This window comes from Schistocerca americana, chromosome 3 (assembly GCF_021461395.2).
Source record: "Schistocerca americana isolate TAMUIC-IGC-003095 chromosome 3, iqSchAmer2.1, whole genome shotgun sequence".
NCBI classification, from domain to species: Eukaryota; Metazoa; Arthropoda; class Insecta; order Orthoptera; family Acrididae; genus Schistocerca; species Schistocerca americana.
This window is the reverse complement of record NC_060121.1, coordinates 209,636,269-209,653,085: the sequence shown is the minus strand read 5'-3', so window position 1 is coordinate 209,653,085 and position 16,817 is coordinate 209,636,269. Positions and strand designations below refer to the sequence as shown.

Below are 16,817 nucleotides of genomic sequence, written 5' to 3'. Positions count from 1 at the left end.
CAGATTGCTGCTTGCTTTCTATGTGACAGTTGCATTTTGACCCAAGCTGTCAGAGATAGCCATCATGTGTGCATGAGGTGTGCTTGCTTGTGCGTATAAAAAAAGTGTGTGTTTCTCTTTTTCTGGTGAAGACTGTGGCCAAAAGCTTCATGTAAGTGTCTGTGCCCATCTGCAAGTTAACATGTCTTTTTTATGGTAAGTAGCAAACTAACTATTCATACATTGTTGATATTCCTACCTGGGGTTCCCATTGTTAGAAATCAAAATTTCATTGAGCAAAGAATTTATTTATTAACATCTAGTTTCAGTACCAAGCCTAACTTCAGATGGCAACAGGCCAAGAGCAAAGAGAGAGGCAATCCGAATTGATCATCCGGTACTATCATTTGCCAAAATATTGTTCCGATATCTACAGTCGTTTATGAAATAAAAGGAATTTTGTGAATATTTTACTCTGGATTTTTCACTAGCATGTGATTTCGTGACAAAGCACTTTACATACAATCCATTTTCTCAAGATCAATGATGGTTAGCAATATCATTCCAAGTTAGAAGAATAATTCACTATGTTAGCTATATTTCGTACACAGCAACATGTGGCCTAATATATACTAATCACAGTTACATAGCAACCTCTATTTTTTAATGCAAACCTTCCAAAATTTTTGCAGTAGTTTACTTAATCCTGAAATATCAGAATAACAATAGCCATTAACGTAATGGTAAAGCTGACAAATGAGACTATAACATGTGTGAGAATCATTTTTTTAACAAATAGTTTCTTTACAATCGTTTGAGAAAGATCACAAATTGACCAGCGGGTACATGACATTCTGTTTGGTCTTGAGGGTTAAATGGCTGTGCCTGAGTGTTCCTGTTCAACAGGCTATTACATCAGACACCAAAAATGAGTCCTGACAGGCCAGAGCACATAGCATTCAGGAAACCTTACAAGGCCTCACAAGGAAAATAGTACAGGAGCTATCACAGGAAACATGCACAGCTCCCTGCAGAGCAATTGGGTAGCAGATGACAGAGCCTGCAAGGGAGCTGTCATATGAGCTGGCAAGTAAGCTTTTGGTGAATCTTACTCTATGTGAGGCAAGCTTTACAATAGAGCTGCAACAGGAGCTTACAGGCTGAAAACTGGAAATCTTTAGGATTTCTGGAATCACACACTAGTACAACACATGTGGTAACATAGGAATAGCAACCACGCAATAATGTCCAGCTGCTTACAAAAATATTTCTCTGTAACCATATGAAGTAAGAGCTGTGGAAGAAAGAATCAAGATACCATTCATGTGATAGTCTGGTTTACTGAAGGGTCGAAAACAGGTGAAGGTCCTGGAGCTGGGCAGTCTTGACCAGAGAGTGCAATCTTTCTGGGAAAGCTGTCTGAGGTATTCATGAAGCCCTTGGGAGGCTAGGAGAAAGCAACAACAGGTTAAGCCTCCTGTGCATCCCTTGTAACTCTGTAATTAGTGGTAGAACAAGCTGATAGACTGGACAGGTCAGGGGAGATAACTCCATTTTTTGAGTCAGAAATTGTCTTAACCATCACTAAGGCAATAATAAAACCCAAACTATGTAGGTGGATCAGGAGGCAACAAGTAGAATATTGGATTAAAATCGAAAAACAAAAACATGGAAAGCTAATGATTGTGAAATCATGTTTTCACCATCGTGTTTTAAAAGTTGTGCAATTCTGGGCTGGAACAGGGACTGAATGCCTGGTAGGTCTAATGACACGCCATGTGAATTTCAGGAAACACCTGCACATGATGGGGACACAGAAACAACTGCCTAAGTACACACTATGTCACTCAGGGGAAGAAACCACAAAAAATTTAATCCTCCAACTCTAAGCACTCAAAGCCAGAACACAATGTATTTGTGTCATTAATTTCTGGAGAAATTGAGACTAACAAAAACCTAGTAAGGGGTCTCCTACTACTTTACTGACTGCCTTTACTACAATGTCAGGGAGAGATACCACAGAATAAACTCTGTTTTGATGTGGGCAACTGGGGCTAAGACTACTTTTATTTTGTCTCATTGGCTAAATCAAATCAAATCAGTTTGTGCAGAGTTTATTGTGCAGTTGATTTTTCATTTTGTCATGTCAGAATTCAAAGTAATAAGAAGAACATAATAGCTGTCTACAAAACTTACACTCTGTTATTGGCCCCCACATTTGCACTTTGCAAGGAGCAGGAACATGGTGAATCAGAATCATTTCCGATTTTGATGCCTTTCTTTCATGGGTGGTTGTTGGTAAGGAGGATTGTAGGCATCTCTCAGTACAGCATGTCACCTTCAGGTGTACAATCTGTTCAAAATATTCTGGAACAGTCATAATTTCACGCCAATGGTGTGTTGGAGCGAAATGCAGCTGGCATCCCTGTACACACCTGTGTTTAATGTGTAACTGCAGAAAGTCTCATTGTTGTAGTCTGTTAGTTATTACTCAGTGCTAAATTCAGTAGACTGTTGTATCACACAATTTGCAAATTTCGAGACGGTAGAGTTAGAAGAGCAACACATCTCCATTAAATATTGTGTGAAACTCAGGAAAATCTTTACAGATACATACCAAATGGTGCAGGAAGCCTATGATAATGAGTGCTTAAGCCATACTTGGTGTTATGAGTGGTTCACATGTTTAAAAATGGTCCGGTGGAAACTAAAGATGATCCTCGTTCAGGACACCCTTCGATGCCTACCAACAATGCTCACGTCAGGAACATCAACAAAATTTCGTGTGCCAATCGAAGACTGACTGTCCATGAAATTGCAGAAGAATGTAACATTTCAGTTGGATCATGTCATAAAATCCTGACACAGTGTCTTGGAATGCATTGCGTTGCCACCAAGTTCGTCCCATGGCTCATGAGTCAAGACCAGAAAGACCTTCACCTCATAATCTGTAAAGAGCTTTTGTATCATACAAATAAGAACGTGATGTTCCTTAAAAGAGTATCATAATTGGTGATGAGACACGAGTCTATGGTTATGATGTTGAGACCAAGGTTCAATCTTCACAATGGGTTGGGGAAGGTTCTCCAAGAGTGAAAACAACTTGTCAGGTCAGGTCAAATGTCAAAGGCATGTTGATAGTTTTCTTTGACTGAAGGATTAGTTCATCAGGAATTTGTGCCATAGGGACAAACTGTTGATTGACAGTACTATCAGAATGTGTTGCGACACCTGCAAGAAAATGCAAGAAGGAAACTGCCTGAAATGTGGTGAGACAAATCATGGCTCTTCATGATAATACACCCACACATTCATCCCTGTTGGCACATGACCACTGCATAAAAAATGAAATCATTGTGCTGCCTCATCCTCCATACTCTCCAGACCTGACCCCTGTGGGTTTTTTTATTTCCAAAGCTGAAAACCCCACTGAAAGGACTAAGATTTGCAATTACATATGAGATAAAAGAAAATTCGCAATTTGTGTGATCCAGCAAGAGCCATACCAAGATGGCTTCCGGAAGTGGAAGCGGCATTGGGAGTGGTGTATCATTTGCGGAGTGGAGCATTTCAAAGAAGACTATGCACAATAAGCAATAGGTAAGCGTAGAAAAATTTTGTGAACAAAGTTGTGGAATTTTTTGAAGAGATCTCTTAGTTTGGAGAATGCAGAACATTTCTTGTCTCATATTGGTATGTGGTCTCTAAGAATCTTGAAAGCAAGTCTGTTGAGACGTAACGACACTCTTCATTGTTCCCAACTGGAATTCTGTGACACACTCATGTTGAGAAAACAACACAGTTATGAACCAGCGCGAACTCGCAGTCGAGCAGCCGACCCGAGCGGAACGCTGCTCTCTGCACCTGGCGTAGCTGCCCGCGGATAGCTCCTTGGAGTGGTCTCTAATAAGCTACAACTGGCGTAGCTGCCAGTGACGCTCTTCTGAGCGGCACGAACCCGCGCAAGCTGCTTAACGCTTTCGGGCGCTAAGTGGCAAGAGCTTCGGCTCCACTTCCTGCAACTTCGGTTGCAAATCTCCCCAGCGGGACTCTCCCGTTCTTTGGTAGGGTAATCTCAGTGTCAGGGGCCCGTTCACGTCGGATAACCCCGCGCACTGTAGGCCGCTCTCTTCAACCCGCGCTCTCTTGCGCCGCGCATTGCACTCCGCGCAGATAGGTCGTAGGGACACCCCTCTTCTGTAGGAACAAGGTACACAGCGCTTTCGCTAAAAAGCATTATTGTCGCTCCTTAAAAAGAGCAAAATTGTCGTGTTCCATCCTTCCCTATCCAAATAAATAATTACTCCTGAAACAGCGAAGATGTCCGATCTTTCCTGTGCTTCCCCACCACTCACCCGCAGCAAAGCTGCAGCACAAGAGGCGGTAATGCCGGCTACTCCCGCCATCATTTCCGTCCCACTGTCCACCTTCCAGGAGCAGGTTGCCCTGAAGGACCAGCAGATCACGGAACAGCTGGAGCTGATCGCAGAGCTGATGGGCAGCGAAAACACACGAACAGAAACACCCACACCACACACACAGGCACCTGCTGAACAACAGAAGGACATGCCCCCTATTTCACCTCTGGCGGCCCAGGCACCGACGGAACCGGATCCAGAGCCGACAGAGGACACAACAAACACAGATGAAGACGGGCCGTGGCAGCAGGTCGGCCCAAGGCGCAAACAGCAGCCAACTACGCAAACAAGTGAGCCCACAAACTCACGAGGCAACGGCCGAGCGCTGCTGCCAACACCATCCACGCCGCGAACAAACAATAACAACACAGGGACCAACACAAACAACCCTGCGACTGCAGCAACCACAAACATACACGCAGCTACGCAGAACACAAACAACACCGCGACTGGCTTCCCACCGGTCATCATTCACAACTATGGAGACCTAAGTCTCCTAAACAAAGAATTTAACAATAAGCACAGCCCCACAACATACTACTCTAAGCTCACCGGGGAACACGCCGCACTGTACGTGGCGAACAAGGCAGACTACACGAATCTACTGGACTTTCTCAAAGAAAGGAAGGTAGAACACTTCACGTACAGGACAGTCTTGGAAAAAACACAACAGTACGTGATTAAGTGGATAGACTCACGAACCCCGACCGACACGGTACACAACAAACTCTCTGCTCTCGGGTGGGAGTGCATTCGGGTAAACCGGATGTCAGAGTTCGGCACAGCGAGACCGTCACATAACTACATGGCGGAGCTGGCCGACACGGCCAAATCCCGCGACCTGCTGAAGTTAAAATTATTTCTTCACATGGTCGTTAATGTAGAGGTGTACAACACGCCGCGCACCCCCCAACAATGCCACAACTGCCAGCGCTATGCGCACGCGGGTATCAGATGCGGTCTCGCACCCCGCTGCCGCATTTGCGCTGGCGGTCACACAACCCAACGCTGCAAACTCCCCAATACAGCACCTCGCAAGTGCGCCAACTGTGGTGCTGCCCATCCGGCAAACTACAGAGGGTGCATTGCATACAAAGCAGCTCTGAGACGCAAAATCGCGAAACATGCGAAACCAACCGCCATCACAGTTTCAAAACTGCCCCCGCGCCCAGTAAGAAGTGGAATATCCTTCGCTGGAGCGGTCGCTGGCAGCCCCAGCAGCGCGGGACGGTCAGAGGAGCCCCAGAGCTCAGAACACGCTCAGCAAACACCCCCAGCAACAAACACACAACAGACAAGCACAACAAATGACACCACACCCGCACCGGGCACACCACACGAAACAAGCAACAACACCACCCTACCCCCTGAGATCGCGAACTGCAGCCCACCACAGGCTACAGAAAACGCACCCACACAGGGACAACCACAGCGCCAGAGGAGGAGGAGAAGGAGAAACAGCCGCAGCACGAGGAACACGACCGCACCACAACAAGTACACAGTCAACAGAACACCAACACCCATGAACACATCCCGGACACCAACTCAACAACCCACATAACACACCCATTCACCTCAGAAAATACACAGGCGCCCACAACTGCCACACGAACAACCGACTCGCAGGCCAGCCCTCACCAAACGCCAACACTGGAACAAGCGGCCGCTAACACGACCAACAACTCCCAGGCCGACATGACCAACATCACAACAACATTCCAGAGAATAATGGAAACATTATTCCCCGGACGCACGACCACCGAAATAGTCACTAAGATTATGGGGTGTGTCTCACAACTCTTCATGCAGTTCATGTCGGGTACGCTCAACTGGACTAGCTTCCAAGCCACTATCACACCGCTCTTTACACTACTACATGGATAATACACCACACCAGCCCCGAAACGCAGACTTAAACACAATCACACAGATCCTGTTTTGGAATGCCAACGGGATCGCAAACAAAAAAGCCGAGATGGCCGCGTTCATGGAGCGAAAGGGTATCCGAATCGCTCTTGTGAACGAAACACTGCTTACACCTCGCAAACAACTAAACCTCCCAGGTTATTGCGTCTATCGTACCGACCGAGCGGATGGCAGGAGGGGAGGCGGAACGGCAATCATTATACACAGAGACATAGACCACACGAACATCGAGCTCCCAGCACTTGAAAGACTAGAGGCTACGGCCGTTAGGGTCAAGTTCAACGGAGCCAACACCACACTGGTATCGCTATACAATCCTCCTAAAAACATAGTAACACGCGATATCAGCACAGTACTCAACATGGCACCGCGGGTAATAGCCGCTGGAGACCTCAACGCAAAACACCCCGATTGGAACTCACGAATACGAACCTCCAACGGCAAGAAACTGTACGAACACGCACTAGGCCGAAACTACATTCTACTTGGGCCGGACGTTCCCACGTTCGTGCCTACACAGGCCCGACATAGGCCAGACGTGTTAGACATAGCCCTCATAAAGGGCATCACATGCACACTCAACCTAACGGTTGAAAACGATCTGGACTCAGACCACATGCCTGTAATACTGCACATGGAAGAGACACTGCAGGACATCGAACCACGCAGGATGCTGAACTACAAGCGTGCGAACTGGACACTGTTCAAGGAAACGCTTGATAGTCGCATTCCTGACACCCACGAAATTAACAACACACAGCAAATCGATGAGGCTGTGGAGGCTCTCACAACTGCCGTCCAAGACGCAATGACTGACGCCATTCCATTTACAACACCAAGACAACACTCGACGGCCCTGTCCCAGGAAATCCTGGGCCTTATCTCAATGAGGAACCGCCTCAGGAGATACTGGCAGCGTACCAGGCGCCCGTTCTATAAACTGCACGTCAACAGACTCCAGGGCATAATACGGAATAAAATCCAAACATTCAGAAACGAACAATGGGGACAGAAACTCGCTCGGCTGGATACCACACGTCCTGGCGTGTGGCAGCTGGCCAGACACTTCACCAGGGAGAAACATTACATTCCCACGTTACAAGGACCAGACGGCCCAGCCTACTCCGCGACGGAGAAGGCAGAGCTTATGGCCACAACACTTGCAGCGCCCTTCATGCCGAATCTGGTTCCTTCAGACCCAGCATTCACACTTGAAACGGACCAGGAGGTTACACGATTTGTAGCCCAGCCCTCGCGCGACGAAATCAGACGTGCTAGCACAAATGAAGTCACATGGGCTATCAAGCACACCAACGCTAGAAAAGCCCCTGGGCCTGATGGCATTCAAAACCGTGTCCTCCAGGAGTTCACGGATAAAGCCGTAGAATACCTCACACACCTAACGAATGCCATCCTGACACACCAACACTTCCCTGACTTTTGGAAGGCGGCCAAGGTCCTGATGTTCAGGAAGCCTGGGAAAGACCACTCCCTCCCACAAAATTACCGACCCATCAGTCTGCTGTGCTCGCTCAGCAAAATTGTTGAGAAGGTAATACTAAAACGTATCACTAGGCATTGCATCGCCAACGACACCCTAAGACCGGAGCAATTCGGCTTTAGGAAATCACCACTCGACAACACAACAACTCCTCCACGTAGTCGAACATATAACACACGGCTACAACATGAACAAAGCCACAGGGGCCGTGTTCCTAGACATCGAAAAGGCTTTCGATCGTCTCTGGCACAACGGACTCATACGCAAACTAAGCGAAGCTGGTTTCCCAGACGGACTCGTACGTCTCATACACTCATATCTCACGAACAGATGTTTCAACACTAACGTGCAGGATAAACAATCAACACAACACGGTATCCAAGCTGGAGTACCCCAAGGAAGCATTCTGGGGCCCATCTTGTTTAACCTGTACATTAATGACTACCCAGCGACACGAAACACGACGTTAGCCGTCTACGCGGATGACACAGCCATCCTCGCGCAAGACTGGAAACCGTCGAACATCAACTCACGAATACAGACAGCACTCAGAACAGCTGAGCCTTGGCTGGAGCGATGGCGTATTAAAGTAAACGTCGACAAGTGCGAAGCAGTTCTGTTCACACGCAGACCGAAACTACTGCGCAAACACCAACACTGTAGACCGATAACACTACATACACGCCCAATACGTTTCCGAGAGAAAGTCAGATACCTTGGTGTCTGGCTGGACCGTAAACTTACATGGGGGGACCACATCGAATACGTTGCCAACCGAGCGGACGCGAGGCTCAAACAGCTCTACCCAATGCTCAACAGGGAAAGCACACTGAATAGGAGGGTGTTGAGGTCCTTATACACGACACTGATTAGACCTCTGATGACGTACGCAGCTCCCGTCTGGGGATATGCAGCTCCCACACGACTGCGCCGCCTGCAGATCATACAGAACAAAGTGCTACGAATCATTAGCAATGCTCCACGCTACACACGCACCGTGGATCTTCACCATGAATACCGCCTTGATACCCTCAAGGAAGTATTCAAGAAACACGCCACACGACTATACAGGAACTCGAGACACTCGAACAATCCTTTCATCCTCACTCTGGGAAACTACGATCACAACCACAGGTGGAAACACAAGCGACCAAAGACACTGCTAGCTAGGGCATAACCACCTATGGTAAACTAACATACGCAAACAGCGACAAACGTCGGTAAGCCCCTGCATATCAGCAATACTGACTGGCAACTACCAGCTGCTATTAGAGCCGACCAACAGGCCACAGCAGGGACACCGACGAGCTCGCCCACAGACGCACGAACAATCTCCCAACACTCCCTCACACTGTGCCTCCGGTATATGACCTATCGGACACAAGACCGATAACAAACATAACTGTTGCAGGTTGCAGGACGCTGAACGAGGACTCTGTACCAGCACCCAGCGCCAGCCGCCGAGCAGCACAAACGCACAACGCCAAGGTATCGACATGCATGATACCCACTACTAACAAAGCCTATCCTTGCACAACCTATCGCAGGCAGCAAGACAACCGCTACTGCTCTTGCCGCCCGACCTAACTTTCGCAGAGGTTTCTTTCCCTTGGCTCTTGCCTTGGCACTTTTTTTCCTCTGCCCTTCAAACCGCTACCCTTCGTCAGATTTCGACCAATCTATCTCCAGATGAGCGCGTATTAATGGTTAATCCTAACCAGACGTACGCAAACATCGCAGTACCCACATCCTGCGACACCTCACTTTAGTGAATACTAACCCTTATGCAGAGATGGCAGTAGACCTTTTGCTTCTCTGAATCCTCTCTACCTCTTTCATTAATACAACTTCATAAGAGTCTCAAACTGGCGGTCAATTTAAATAATTTCTCAAATGAGAGCTTCGTAAGCCGGTCTACACTGCAAGGGAATTACGGTCTTAAAAACACCTGCAATAAACCTCAAACAATGGAAAGTCCAGGTTGGTACATCAACAATATTATGAAAATGATAGATTGCTACTCACCATAAAAATGACATGGTGAACTGCAGACATGCCTGATGAAAAGACTTATGTATAAGCTTCCGGCCAAAGCCTTCTTCAGAAAATAAAAACGCACATACATTAACACAAGCAAGCATACCTGCTTCAGCCAGAATGGCCTTAGCGGTTGGAGATAGCAGTCGTGTGTGTGTGTGTGTGTGTGTGTGTGTGTGTGCGTGCGCGTTCTTGTTTGTGTGAATGTGTGTGCACTTTTGTGGCTGTAGTTGCTGGAGATATGGGTCATTTGGTCATTCGCGTGTGAGGTATGCTTGCTTGTGTGAATCTGTGTGCATTTTTCTTTTCTGAAGAAGGCTTTAGTTGAAACTTCTATGTACCAGTCTTTTCATCGTGTGTGTTTGCAACTCAACATGTTATCTTTACAGTGAGTAGCAACCTACCTTTTTAATAATATTGGTCAATAATAATATCGGTCAATAATAATATTGGTCAGTATGGCATCCCCCTTTCCCCACAGCTAAATTTACAAGGTCATCACAGCACCCATCACTCTGAACAGATACTCAGATACTTCTTTAGTTGTAATAGATTCTGGTGACTGATTGGGGATCATATAGTCAAACAATACTTTCATATATTTAAATGCATTACATTATATTTATTTATCTTTAGGGCCAGTTTCCAGACTTTTCATGAAGTTAAGTGTGAACCATTTCCAAATCTCCATGCATTTCATAACCACTACCTTATGAGAAAAACTCTGTAAAAAACTGCATTATTTGTAACAGCTTCAGAGATATACAAATCTACCACGTCATTTATATGTCTAATGAACAGTGAAAGTCATGTTGGACCCCTATTTTATTTTAAGGTGTGCCAAGTGCTACATTTGTCTGTCTAAGGAAACTAACCTGCATCTTCCAATGGAGCAAAGAGCGACAGGATCTCCAACAACTGCTACGAGGCTCTGAGCCCGTGTTATCGCAGTGTTAAGTAGCTTTGAATTGGATAAAAATCCATAGTCCATTTCACTCGTTGAACCTTTTGTTCCTGACAAACAAGTACGGCGTGTCCTCACTGTACTCAGGAAAATGGCTCTAAATTGTTTGCCTGCAAATAAATATTTAAATAAATAAAATAAGTTTAGTATAGCTTAGGAGTACTATCTGCAGCTTTAACACACACATCAGACATAAGGAATGTTTTTAAAAAATGAGAAATTTTTCCTAATCCCAGAAATCTATTGAGACCACTTTCCATTGAGCCATTGGCACGACAGCGCTACACACATATATATTAACATTGCTTTGGGAAATGTTGCTGCTTTTGAAAGGGTGCTAACACTTGCCCACCAGTAACTTTTCTCCAACAACCAAAGATCTAGAAGAAATGAAACTAGGACAGTGTTCATTCCATTTCTCCCTCACCTTCTAACACTCCTCAAAGTAACACAAATAAAAACTTATCTTTTTCTTGTAAACACATTTTTTGTACAAAGCTCATTGTCAACATCAGTACTAACTATTTTTTTATGCAAACAATGAACAAACATACTCCCTTAGACTGCCTGAGCCAATTTCTAATCATATATTCGGTACAATTTTAAAAATATAAGAAAAGTATGGAAGACTGAAGCTAACAGTTGACCTGTTACGTGTGCTTGTGCAGCTTGGAGAAAGAGCTGTCCACAAGATGTAAGATTTGAATTCAACTTGCAGTGCCATACATAGTTTCAGTCTGAGAGGAAGTTTAAGTCTGTGTGTTCATTATAAAAAGAGATTCAGAATAAACGTATTGCTCGTAACTCACTCAGAGAATATGAGTAGACAACAAACTGTTCATCCACTTCAGAGTTCAAATTTATGTGACATTTTCATCAAATTTAATTTGCCCTGTTATTACACGGGAGCCACCAATGGCTTCAACTGGCAGCTAACATCCCTCCCCTATTCATAACCAGCTTCCCCATGCATGTTATGAAGTGTGTCCCACACCAATTAATCTAAACATCTGTGAGAGTCATGCAAAGATGCAGTGACACGCAAATCTGATTGTTGGCTGGTTGCTTGGTTTGGAGTGAAAGGATCTAAATTCCAAGGTCATGTGTCCCTTCATCCATTAAGTCGCAAAATCAAGAGTGATTGTCAAAGGAAGGAGGTGAAAGGCAAATACTGGAAAACCTAATTGTAATTAAAACACACACACACACACACACACACACACACACACACACACACACGCGTGCCCGCCCACACACACACACACACACACACACACACACACACAAAACAGAGATAAAAGCCCAGAAAAAAGACATCACAGACAAGTCGTCAAAAGATCAGTCAAGACAAGGCATTAAAACTGAGAAATGAAAAAGGACAAAGAGAATACAAAGATAGGAAGAGCAGAGGCCAGGCCGTCCCACTGAGCAAGGGCCATTCATTGAGGGACCCCTGGGGAGCAGGCGAAACGGGGAGGATGAGGGGGAGGATGAGGGGGGGGGGGGGATGAGGGTGGGGACAGTGTGCAGGAGAGGGGTGGCCCTGACCTACCACTCAGGCAGTCAATGAGGTCAAGAAGCCTTACCTTACAGAGATGAATAGAAACCACCTTTGCAGGCAAAATGTAACACAAGGCCAACTGCTTTGGAGTTGTCTGCGAGCACTAGAGGCTGTGTGTCCCGAAGATTAAGATTCTACCTCAAAGCAGTAAGATTAGGGCAGTCTATGAGTAAGTGGGGCCGTGTCAGGCGAGCTACGCTTTGGCACTGAGGGGATCCTCATGTCAGAGAATGTGGTGATGGGTCAGCCGCCTGTGGCCAATGTGGAGTCAACAGATGACAATGGATTTCCTGTGGGAAGCGTGCAAGAAAGACTGACACATGGTCATGGTCTCCTTAATTGTCCACAGTTAGTTTGGGAAGACCAGGGCACACCATTCTGATTTTAGACTTCCAATGAGGTACAGACGACCAAAGGTCCAGTTCTGGGACCCCCATTTCCAGTATCGGCATCTAGGTAACTAGCTTTGCAACCCAGTCAGCTCCTTCATTACCCACAATTCCAACATGACAGGGCTTTTAAAAGAAAACAACTGGCCGTCAGAAACAGATCATGCATAGCTGTAACCAGTGGGTAAGGAGAGTAGCACTGGTCCATAGCCTGAAGGCCGCTAATGGAATCACTACAGAACAAACACGACTAAGGGCTAGTTTAATGGCCATCAATTCAGCAGTGAAGACACTGCAACTTTTCTGTAGAGTGTGGAGTTCACTGTACCGTGCATGTGTGTATGCACAGCTTGTTCGTCTGTCGATTGTTGAGCCATCGGAGAATACCACTTCTGAACCAGGATACATCTCAAGGGTGGCCAAGAAAAAGCGGAGGAAAAACTGTGGGGTCAAAGAAATCTTTTTGACTAATAGATACTTTGAGACAAATCAGAGGTTGGGGAACAAGCCATGGGGGCAGATGCGCTGTCTCCCTGACCAGAGGCAACAGTGGAGGAAGTTGCCATTCCGAACAGAGACACTACAGGTGTACAACAATTGTAAACCCAGTTTTGGGTCACTGTTGTGGGAGTAGAACTCACTTCTGGGGGAAAGGACACAGTAGCTAGGATGATTAGCGAAGCTACTAATGCATATAGTATAATTCAGCATTCAGAAGCTGTAATTAGCGCCTGATAGGTAATGGAGGGACTCCAGCCTTGACCAGCAGGCTGTTCAAAGGACTAGTTTGGAAGGCCCCTGTCGCAAGTCACACCCCACAATCATGAATGGGGTCCAGTATGCACAATGCTGAGGGTGATGTCTTACAGGAGGAGGAACATTGGGGTTTCACGTCAAATCAGTAGATCATCTTGACCTTCTCAGGTAACATATCAACCTTGAAAGCCAAGATAAAGGCTCCAGTAGCAACTGTTTCCCCTAGGTTCCCTATGGACACAACACACCTTGTCGCTCTAATTTGGCCTGCAGTTCATCAGACTGAAAAAGATCATGGTGAAAGATAACACCCAGGAATGTACTGAGACACTTGTGAGGAAGGACAGTCAAGGGAATGTCAACCAACTTTTCACAAGAGAGCAGCACATGTGACTGAGCAGGAGATGATGCTTTAATCAGGAGGGAGCCACTCTTCATCTTAGCTATGGCTGCAACTTCCCCATATTTGTATTCAATGTATTTGATAAACAATAAAGGATTTGTGGCCAGAAAAGTGTCCCCATCGGTCCTGGTACAGACTTGGTATTGGGGAGAGTATTTTTCTCCTTGTCATTTAGTCCTACATTCCCTACACGTTGTGGCCAGGGAAGGGAACATGTTGGGATCTTATTTTGTTGCATTATATGAGGCCTTTCCATTTGAGGAGACTGCTAGGGCCATGTGACCACTACCAGGAGAAAGTTTGTCACTTCATGTGTGAACTATCCATCATGACGCCACCCACTCCAAACAGGGGCTCTCCCCTTGGGCGTTACCCAGCCGCAGCAATGGCTACCTAGCCACTAATCCACTGATGGGAGTGATGGTGCCTCTGTCATGACAGGCATACATGGGGAGAGTACAGCACAAGCACCATCAGTGTGATTCCTGTGTAGTCAGGAGGCTACTACCTGACAGGTAACTGATGACCCCCCCCCCCCCCCCCCCCCTGTACACACACACAACGGGATGGCTAACACACTGAGTTTTGGGCGTACTATGACAACAAAAAGGAAGGCTGCCATGAAGGAAGGGCACAGAGGTGGGGCATACACCATAGTGGGTGACCTTCTGCGCACAGCCATGTACTTCTGTAAAATTTGGAAGAGGTGGCAGGTCAAACCCAATAATGGGGGGCCATATAATAGTTAACAGAAGGTGATTATAGCACTGGGAATGAAATTGGATATGAAGACCAAAATTGTGAACACAGTCCAAGGACCATCCAACAGAGTCAAAGGATGTATGAGATGGCCAAAGTATAGGTTTGCAGCACAGAAATAGAACATAGTGCTGTAAAGCCTGAGGTCCCGTGGTAGCCAAGCACATACACACGAATAGTGAGCCCCCTGTGGGGTTGCAAATCTGAGATTTTGTTTTTGCACGTGTATCAGTATATGAGAAATGGACATGTGGAAAGAATAAACTTGCATATGAATAACTGAACACTGTTAGAGGCAAGAAAACCTAATTTTTATTAATACTGTTAAACTAGATCATACACCTGTATGTCTGGAGCTGCCAATACAATCAACTGCAGCCAACAGCTGCGCCTAGTCCTCAAGGGTGTAGTCACTGCCAGCCGCCCTCACGAGAGTGATGCACATCTATCGGCACCAAGATCCCCCACATGCATTCCCTCCTGCTGTGACCGACACCTTGTTCACATTGATGAAGTCAAGACCGGATCACTGCATACACTGCCATGACTCAAATGCCATCCAGCCGCTGACATTCCCAACCGCACCCAACGCTGCTATTTCCCGCACCTTTGTCTTGGTGCAGCCACAACCGGCTTCCCTTTCCAGGGTGGCACTACATCTTAACTGCTGCCAAGTGTGCAGTCTGGAGCCCCACTGTTGTTCCCCAGCTCCACTACAGCCGAACACTATGCTCTCCTCTCAAGGTTGAGCCCGACACTGCCCATCAACATGCACCACCACTTATGGTCAACACAGCCATGGTCAACATCCTCCTCCTCCTCCTCCGACTGCACTGCGCTACTTGCCTCTGCTTTGCTTCTCGCAACGTATATGCTTCTCTGTGGTGTAGATTGTTTTCATCCTCCTACATATCCCACAACAATAGCCATACACTGACCCCGGTCACCATTCGGCCAGTTTCTTTCCACACTCATATGCACGCTGTGGTGATCGCCTCCCTGAAACACTGGGTCTCCCTTTGGCTCACGTTTTTTTCTGTGTGCTGCTGTGTTTGTTACAGCTATGTTCTTCCTGCTGACCCGTGGCCTCTCTCCAGCCAGTTTTTTGCCGTGCGCTAGTGCACTTCACTTTCAGCAATGACCTTACCACCTCTCTGGTCTTTCTCCTTTTCCCTTTTCCATTCATTTTTAGGCAACTCTCTGCCCTCCGGGTTATAACCTACATTGCTGCACTCCTAACATGCACCGTCGCGATCCCAACGAGTACTGATGTGCTCGTACCGTGCACCAACACACTACCAACACGTACCAAGGTGCCGCTACTGTGCACCAATGCACTCCCAAAACATACAGATGTATTCTTACAGCACAACCAACACATACCGACACATGACTATACATTATTGCACTCCTCACACACACTACCAATTTTCTCCCATGTCTTCCACACCCATGCCACACCCACACTAACCCTACTTTCTCTCCACTAGCAACCACTACCCATAGGTTTTGTCAGCACCTGACACTCACATTGGTCCAGCCCAGTTTCCCAGTGCCACCAGCTCCCATTGACACCATGTCTGTCACCGGCACCATTGTTCTTAATGAGTCCGCACTGGTCAAACCTAGTCTCCCAGTGTCTCCAGCACCCTGCACTACTGCCACCACCACCTCTTTCGCTTTTGGCACTTTCACGACTCATGCCCTGGCACCACCTGGTCATTAGGACTGCCTCCGTAGGCCTCTGGCCTGATCACACACGTCTGTACTCAGTGATGTCACTAACTCTCATACGATTTCTATTTGCAGCACTGCCCAATTTGTCCATGCCCTTGGTAGCAACTGCTTCACAAATCCCTGGTCCCAGGTTCGTACGACTGGGTCACTGCAACCCCAAGTACCCCACCCTCTTGAACAATCCCATCACCTGGAAGAAGCAATGCTCTATGGATGTCCAAGAGCACCACTCTTCCTTTCCAGCTTCACTGTGACCCATCACAGAAGAAGGGATTCATGATCTGTGGTTTTCATCGAGACTCCTTCACCACCTCTTCCTTGAAGGGGAAGGGGTTTAGTATAATAGCAGTAGGCCGACTACGTTTCCAACATAACATCTTTGCCCT

At 46.6% G+C, this 16,817-nt stretch overlaps 1 protein-coding gene across 1 annotated transcript in view; it reads right to left on the bottom strand.

The window, feature by feature from the left end:
* LOC124605713 (probable helicase with zinc finger domain) overlaps positions 1-16,817 on the bottom strand; it is a 150,562-nt gene that overhangs the window by 28,292 nt on the left and 105,453 nt on the right. Inside the window, exon 15 of the mRNA XM_047137586.1 lies at positions 10,738-10,936. Coding sequence (XP_046993542.1) covers positions 10,738-10,936 — 199 coding nt within the window. The remainder of the gene's footprint in view (positions 1-10,737; positions 10,937-16,817) is intronic.